Genomic DNA, 8229 nt, shown 5'->3' on the forward strand with positions numbered 1-8229 from the left:
TTTTGTGAGCAATACAAATATTGTTTAATTTCGTCCTATCACCGCCTTATGAGAAAAAAAAATATAAATATATATTTAATTTTTTTCCCCAAACACTCACATTTGAAGAAGAACTTTATTGTCATTGCACACAAGTTACAACGAACTTTAGTTTGGCAGCAATCCCCAGTAGCAGCTTGAGGTCAGGTGTTTAAAAAGGTAAAATATATTTTAAAAAATATATATATAAAAAAGATAATTAAATGTCTGTAAGTGCCTGTGAAATCAATATAAACGCACTGTAGTATTTCAGATGGCATGAGAAACAGGTGGTGTGTTTCGGGTCTCACCACCGGATCTTTGTGGCACGTCGGAGGAAACAGCTCATGTAGATCTTATCAAAATGCGAAAGTGTCGATGTAAACATCTGTGTCGAGGCTTGAAATAGATTCATTTAGCATTGATAGCTGTTAGAAATGTATTCATTTATTTTTGCACAGATTGTTGCACACATGATCCAAGAGCCTAACTGTGATACTGGCGAAAATATCCTTCTGAAATAATAAGTGAATGCTTTCTATTATTGCTTATTTGGTGTTTATTTAAAGTTTTAGCTGGGTCAACAAGAAGCTTTTCAGTTTTTTTTTAACACCAGCACGACAGCGCTCTCTGCAGGCTGCTGCACAAAACTAATAAACTCCTACTACCTCACACTACCAACATATTCATATAACTTCACTGAACCAGAAAAGGGTCTCACACACATCTCAAAGAAACACAGAACTTTAAAGATGTGTAAGGGAAAAGACTGGTGAGTTTAAAATGCATAAAAGTGATGAATAAACTAATATTTTCATATTTTAACATATATATGCAATATTTTATTCCTTATACACCTAAACAGTGATTTCAATTACAGCAATTATAAAAAAGAGCTGCTAATTAACTGCCTGTTGATCAATTAATCAAGCTTTAACCTGTCAGCTCTTTCAAACATAATTACGGCTCCCAAATAATACTTGCATAAATAAAATAGTGTGTGGCTAACTCATCTAATTTACAGCGTATGAAAACATACAGAAAACATGGACATAAATATTCAAATGAATGCTTTATTGCAAACATAAACTTGTTAGAAAATACACACTAAAATATTTCAGCTGTCGCAATTTGTTGTCCGTTCATATGATCCAAATGAAATGATGAAAACAAGTATTTTCAGATTCAAGATAATCATCAAAGCTGTGAAAACACTTCTACATTCAGTGGACTGTTGAGTCGGTGTAGACACAGCGTGATTTCATCTAGCGCCCTGTTTTTTGGCCTCAAAATTAAAATAATCTCATTAGTTCAGTGATAAACAATCGAAGTCACAGGTCGTCCATCATGGCCAGCAGCTCGTCACCTTTGTTGGCGCTTTGATTTTCAGACTCCTCTTCTTTTTCCGCGAACTGTCCGGCGATAAGAGCCAGCTCAGTAGCAACCTGTTCATCCTGAATCAAACACACAAATAAGTAGGTGATAAATAAACTCAAAGCGCGTCTACGTAAAACCTTAATTTATAATGATGATGAGCTCAGAATAAGAAGAAGTTTCACCTGCATCGCTTGAATATTTATCACTCCAAACAACGACTCCCCGGCTCCTGCCGAAGCTCCCCTGTTTAACAAGATAAAAGTCATATATGTGGGAATTAATGCTAATTTAACTGCAAAAAATAGGTTAAAATAAAACTCACGCCTCATCCTCCTCCTGGTCTGTGTTAAACAGGTTGATTCTAAAACCAGGTTCAGCTCCGGGCATGTTCACAGCCTTCACACTGCCCATCAGACGTGCCAGCAGGTTGAGCTCCTCCTTTGCCAGAAGGTTGGGTGTGTCGTTTGGCTGCCACAGGATAAGGTGAGCAGATTATACATTAGGGTAAAACAGGCTTCAAAGTGTGGGTGTGGTGTATGTGTGGCAGCATGAGAGTTACAGTAAACCACCGTGATAATGAACCAGCCTGCACAATATCCTGGAGGTGAACTCAAACTGCTTCCCTAGCTACTCTCTAACTGTGTGTGTCTGTTTTTTTGGAGCTAATCAAGTCATGTTAAGTCAGTTTTAGCACTAAAAATACTGCATGAAACATGCAAATATTGCTCTGAGATCTTTAAGAGTAAGTGGGAACAATTCAAATTCTGAAGGAATTTCTCCAAACTACAAACAGAAGTTAAAACGTCTGAATAAACCCCACTATTACCTTAACAGAGGGGGTCTTGGTTGTGTGTGTCTCCTCTGGATGGTCTGCTGTGTACCTTTAATTAAAGAAAACAAAATAAGCGTCACACCACATGTTTGTCACCACGCGTGCATCATTCATGATTCAGTGTCCGACATACAGTACGTACATGTTCACGCCCAGTCTGATCACTCTGTCTCCATGCAGCTCAAAAGACCCCTCTCTGATGGGGCTGGTGTAACTTCCTCCATTGGGGAACTCGCGTCGTCTCACTTCTCTGCCTTTACTGTCAAACGTCCTGTGGGAACAGGACGACGATGGTTACACTGTTGAGATTGTTCTTGTATAGTGAGAGGAAACGTTAGACTAAATGCAAGGAAAATGTTCAAATTCAGACACGATGGGTAAAAGTAACTGCTATTCCTAATCTGTCCACCAGGGGGGCACGCTGTTTTAGTAAAAGGTGGTTTAGACTTCTGCGTTTAGTTTAGGCGGACGCGATGGTGACAGACCCAAGCGCCATAGCTGACGTGCACCTCCCCAGAAATGTAACTAATAGAGGGTATGCACGTGATGTCACAGCAAGCCGGGTCTCCATGGTTACGGCCACTGGGAGGCAAAAAAGTGACAGTTGATCGTGGAGATTAGCAGCATTAGCTTGAATCATATGATTTAATAGCGTCTAAACTGTAAAATTAATTTTAAAAAAAAAAAGGTGAAGAGCTGCTGTGCGATTGACTGAACCAACAGATTTGAAAAGCAGTCAGAGATATATTTTTACAGATATCTGCCAAAGAATAAAGAAATAAATGGGTCGCTGCATTAGGAAGAAACAACTGGAATCCAGGCGCAGAAACCTGGTGTTATGGTTCACGTTTAGTGTCAGGTTATATTCATTTATGCTGTATTTTCTTTGATGAAGTCATACCTTAGTATGACTAGTCTAGTCAGACGCTACAGTATTGTACAGCTAACGTTGCTGCTTGGTTAAGCTCTTAGCGTTAGCATATTTTATTTAGCTACATTTATCATAAAACTAACTGAAACTGAGGCTAACTCACTTTTCCAAATCCACACTAGTTCCTATGAATCACTGTGGAGTCCAATTTTCTTTAATTTGATCTGATAATCCACATTTTCCCCGGTCTCACTGTATTTACTGATACATTTCACCACGTTTTTGCCACTCAGGGGGCGTGGCCTCAGGTGGCAGTGACATCAATGCATATTGCTTTCACACTTGAAATGCATAGGATTTCAAGTGTGAAAGTTTCAGTTATCATTGTTGAAAACGCTCCATGGCGTTACATTGGCTTTGTTACAGAGCAAACCAGACTGACGAGTACACAAGTGTAAATGGCTCGCAGCGGTACAGGATGCATGCATGAAATGATGCAACAACCACGCTAACATATCTGGTATGTAAAGGTAAAATAGATGTTCGAATTGTGTAAAAGCTCAACAGGACTTGTATTATTTCACATCATACCTAATAAGTCCTGGGACGTCAATCCCATGAGGCACCGGCCCTGCAGTCGTCATCGCAAAACGTCCGTTGGGATTTTGGATTTTAATTTTTAGGAAAAGTGACACCTGAGACAAAATGGAGCTCTAATTAATTAAACACTTTAATGTTATATTTTAATCAGATGCGTTCGGAGGAGTGATCTTGAAGACTCACTCGAATATTCATGTCTTGGCAAAATATGAGCAGCGTCTGTCTGAGAAGCTGGAATTCGCCTTCTGATAAAGATGAGTATACCTGCGTATGAATGGAAATGACAACTGGTTACACAGGATTTAATGACACATGTAAAAAAAAAAATGACAGCTGAAATCTAGGGCATGCACATTTTGTACAGACTGCACAGTCTGCACAGGGTCAAGGATGGTGCGTGTCAAAGATTAACATTTCAACTACTCTAAACAGTGGTTTGGTTAGGTAGTTTATTCAGTGACAATTATCTGAACAATACCTCAATTATTTTCCTGTGTGTTTCATTCACTTGATTCACGACAACGGGTGTGTCTTTTACAAATTCTTTGATGGTGTCTATGTGATTGTACGAGATGAGCAGCAGATCTTTTGGCCGTGGACAAAGGAAGACTTGATGTTTGAAAGCCATGATCATCAGCTCGTAAAGCTACAGGTGGAAAAAGGGGGAAACAAAGAAGACTTACTTTAAAGACAAACCAAACAATACTTTTTACTTTTTTCTCTAAATGTTGTTATTAATTTTGAACTAAAAAAACAAACAAACAAGGTTCTAGACAGAATTAAAACACATAAGTAGCAGATCTGGAGATCTTTAAGTTTGATTCTTGACTTGATCTCAAATTTTTACTTAGTAAAATAAAATCAATAAATCTTTCACTTTTCCCTTTTAATTTAAAAATCAGTATGTGATTTAAATGTAAAACAAAGTAGAGTCAGCTAGTGCTACACTCTGCTTTTCTGGTTAACTTTAGCAAGAATTCAGCTAGTTTTCCCCACATCCCATTTATCCTACTTTAGTTGTGTTATAAAAGTAGATTAATGAACTTTTTTGCAAATACAGATTAGTTTTAGTCAGTAAAACTAAGTAAAGTTTTAGCTTTAGCTACGTGACTAGCTAGCTTGATGCTTGATTTAGCTTTCCTAGTTTGGCCTTCTAGCTACAGTAGTTGTGCAACAATGTTTGCAAATTCTTTCTCTAGAATAATTATATATTTTTGTGCGTGTAATTTTCTTTATATACCAAGGCTCTTTCTTTATTTGTCACTATATACACTGTATATAACTTTATTGTAGCAGTATGACATGTATATCACATCTGTCTCTGCAGTAAAACTTCACGCAATGTAATTACACCTCAAATTTCACTTCTTCGTAATAGTCTAAGACGCTGCCTTAAAACAGGATGGTGTTCATTGATTTAACAACAAAAGAAGGAACAAAATGTTGTTGCCCGTACCCTGTCCATGCTGGCGGGGTTCAGCCTCATGATGGAGGTGTGCGCTAGCCGAGTTAGCACCGTTTTCATTGTCCTGTGGGAATACAGCTGCTGAGGTTTGAGAAGTTCGTCCATGAAAGATTTACTAAACAGGGTCCCAACGATGTCGTTCATAACTGTTTAAATTGGGAAGGAAAAAAAAAAATAGATAGATACAATACAATTATCATGGTATAAATGTAGATTATCCATAACTGTATTTCAGTAAAGTAAAATAAAGTATATTTTGGTCATGCTAGGAGGTTTGGGCATTATTTTTAACATTACCCTATAATTAGACGCCAAATAAGCCATTAATCAGTCTATTTAATACACTGAAATCTAGTGAGTGATTTAAATCTAACTAACACACGAAGCAAGTCAAAAACTAAGATGGCAGTTAGCGCTACTCGGCTTAGCCAGTTACTTTTTTAGCCTACTATAGTTGTGTATTAAGAGTGCTAACTGGATTAACAATAATTATTTTACTCACTGCTTTGTAATTACAAACTAAGGATTACGAAATTGTAAGCTTTAGCTACAGGACTTTAGCTACGTGGCTAGCTAGCTGATAGTTCATATAGCTTTCCTATTTTAGCCTCCCGGCTAATTGTCCACTTCTAACAATTTTAGAATATTTTTTATATGGCAAAAAGTTAGATTACTATCACTATAACTACTTAGATTCATTAGTTCTTCATTTCACAGTGGATATACTGTGTACCAAAGCAGCAGTATGGCATGGATACCTCTTTTTCTGTCATTTTCTGACCACACTCCTGCAACAGAGTAGGGAAGAGACAGAAAATCAACTTGTCATTCAGGGTGTTTTGCATGGGGAATATGAAAAGCACATATTTTTGGCATGTGTCTTCTTTTAAGCTGTCATCTAAGAGCTCATCACGGAGAGGGATGGCTGGGAGCTAAACACACCTACCTACCTACCAAGCCTCTCAGCTACCTCTACCTTTCTCGGAATTGTCCTCAGACGTGTTGAAAGCTCGCAGGCGTTGGTCCAGTATATAAAGCATCTCTCCACCGAGATTAATGAAAACCAAGGGCAGAGTTCTCACAGACATCTTGCAAAGACTTGAGAAGGGATTAGCTCCTACTGGCAAAAGCTGGTGCAGAATCAGTCGTTAGAAGGAGTTGAGGTCTTTGCAGATGAAAAGCAAAGGTCTTGTCATTTCAAGGCAAATACATGATTGCTCCTCTAGTGAAATGCCACACGTTACTGTATTGTCCATGTTAACGTCTTATCTGATCATGCTTCTTGCAGATAATGTTCCCCACTAAGATGCAACAGGTGGCTAGGAAGAGGATCAGCAGTGGTCAGACCCAAGCCTATTGGCCAGGATAAGGATGACGCGTCAACACAGTACAACCAACCACAGAATGTAAATAAGTACTGCAGTGTTAGAGAGAATAGAAACTAACTCTGTATAACAATGTCAGTGCTGAAAATGCCTGCTGCCATCATCTCATTAAACACCAACCCCAAAAATGCCAATCATATGTGTACATCTTAAGAAAGTACATGGATGTTTTATTACTCAATAGGCTATTTCATTCCAAACTTATGTGCAATAACATGCTGCGGCGTTCTTCTGGGAAGGAGTTCCACCAGGGTTTGATTGCAGAGATATGGTTACATTCAACCACAAGAGGAGTAGTGAGGTTGGCTACTGATGATGGGAGATAAGGCCTGTCCCCAGTTCAACCGGTGTTTTCCTTTCCTTGTTTTTAATCTTAGCATACATTCATACTATGCCTGGGGAGGGGCAAGATTCACACTTTGAGAAACATATTCATTTGTTGAAACCTGTTTCTAACACCTTAGCAACAAACCCCAAGTAGCTAGACTGGAGTCATGCCAAGTAATCTTATATATAAAAAGGTTTGCAAGGAAGTAATTGTACCTGGCCTAGACATGCAGCAGTTATTGCTTTTCTGGGTGGTGGCAGGCGAGTTTTATCACAGAGCCAGGCTAGCTGTTTGCCTCTCTTTTCAGTATTTAAGCTAAGCTAGTTGGCTGCTGACTGTAGCTTTGTTGTATTGTATATATATGAAAACCTTTACCCTAACCCTAATAATCAGAGTGTATGGCAAAGAGAAAAACTGAAGTGTATAATACCAGAAAGTCACTCAGTGTGTTCATATGCAGAGCTCAATCGCACTATGCTCAAAATTCGACTTTCTGACTACAGTGCTTGTCCCAGTTTACATGAAGCACAAGAAAATCGAATAACTGTCCTCCTCTTCCACACTAGGTGGCAATAATTGTCTTTTCAGCGGGATAATACCATTTTAATACGGCCCGATTTCCAGTTGACCTATTACGTGATAAAATAAGCAAGAGTCGTTCATGCAGCAGACTGGCATTCAAACAACAATCAGACGGATAATAGTACTTTTTTTAAATCTCGTATGTAATGTTCGCGCTACTTCTGGTGCAGGTAAGATCCCTCAGACGGTTCTTCTAGTGGCTCTGTTCCTCTTCTTTATTATGCGACTGGCTTTCTTGGACGTTTTTGTTTCCTGGGTCACACGACAGCGTTGTGGAGCATGCCCACACGCATTATCCGATTGAAAACTCCGATTCCAATCGCATTATCTGGGTGTTTCAATTGGACAATGAGAACTTGTGTCTATATTACAAGTGTATGGGTCCACATCACAGACTGTTAATTTGACTCTTTTTTGAAGTGTTGGTATGTTAACACTCCCAAAGTGTTATTATCAACTCTTTTTATAGTTAACACTCAACACAAACCATTGTTAGTTTCTCTCAACACTAGTGTATAGTGTTACATAGCAACTCACTCAGTGTCTATTCTTAACTACTACAGGTTTCTTCATATGTTGAAAATATTGTTTTTCGGTTACATAATAAATTGTGATGGAATAAAAGTGCCATGTCAAGCTCAAAAAGTTTATTTTAAAATGCACCACAGTAACAAATACAAAACACATATCATATAAAATCATATAACTAATCTCTCTAAGTCTATGTTCAGCAAGTTTTATAATTTTTCAGCGTGAGAAATGTCACGTGTG

General features: G+C 38.3%; 1 protein-coding gene and 1 long non-coding RNA gene across 2 annotated transcripts; one reads left to right on the forward strand and one right to left on the reverse strand.

Annotated features, from left to right (window-relative positions):
- The first annotated feature begins 79 nt into the window (after positions 1-79).
- On the forward strand, positions 80-6679 carry LOC125020169. The gene is made up of 3 exons (XR_007114175.1): positions 80-198; positions 1750-1878; positions 6452-6679. It is a non-coding gene; the product is annotated as an uncharacterized LOC125020169 (long non-coding RNA).
- On the reverse strand, positions 423-6445 carry oscp1a (organic solute carrier partner 1a). Its single transcript, XM_047605463.1, has 11 exons — positions 6140-6445; positions 5922-5951; positions 5155-5309; positions 4177-4344; positions 3882-3962; positions 3690-3793; positions 2370-2498; positions 2222-2276; positions 1718-1863; positions 1578-1638; positions 423-1472 (listed from the first exon to the last, which is right to left on the reverse strand). Exons 1-11 carry the CDS (start codon positions 6249-6251, stop codon positions 1350-1352), a joined length of 1164 nt encoding a protein of 387 aa, XP_047461419.1. The 5' UTR covers positions 6252-6445; the 3' UTR covers positions 423-1349.
- Positions 6680-8229: the final 1550 nt, after the last annotated feature.

Source organism: Mugil cephalus, chromosome 14 (assembly GCF_022458985.1).
Source record: "Mugil cephalus isolate CIBA_MC_2020 chromosome 14, CIBA_Mcephalus_1.1, whole genome shotgun sequence".
NCBI lineage: Eukaryota > Metazoa > Chordata > Actinopteri > Mugiliformes > Mugilidae > Mugil > Mugil cephalus.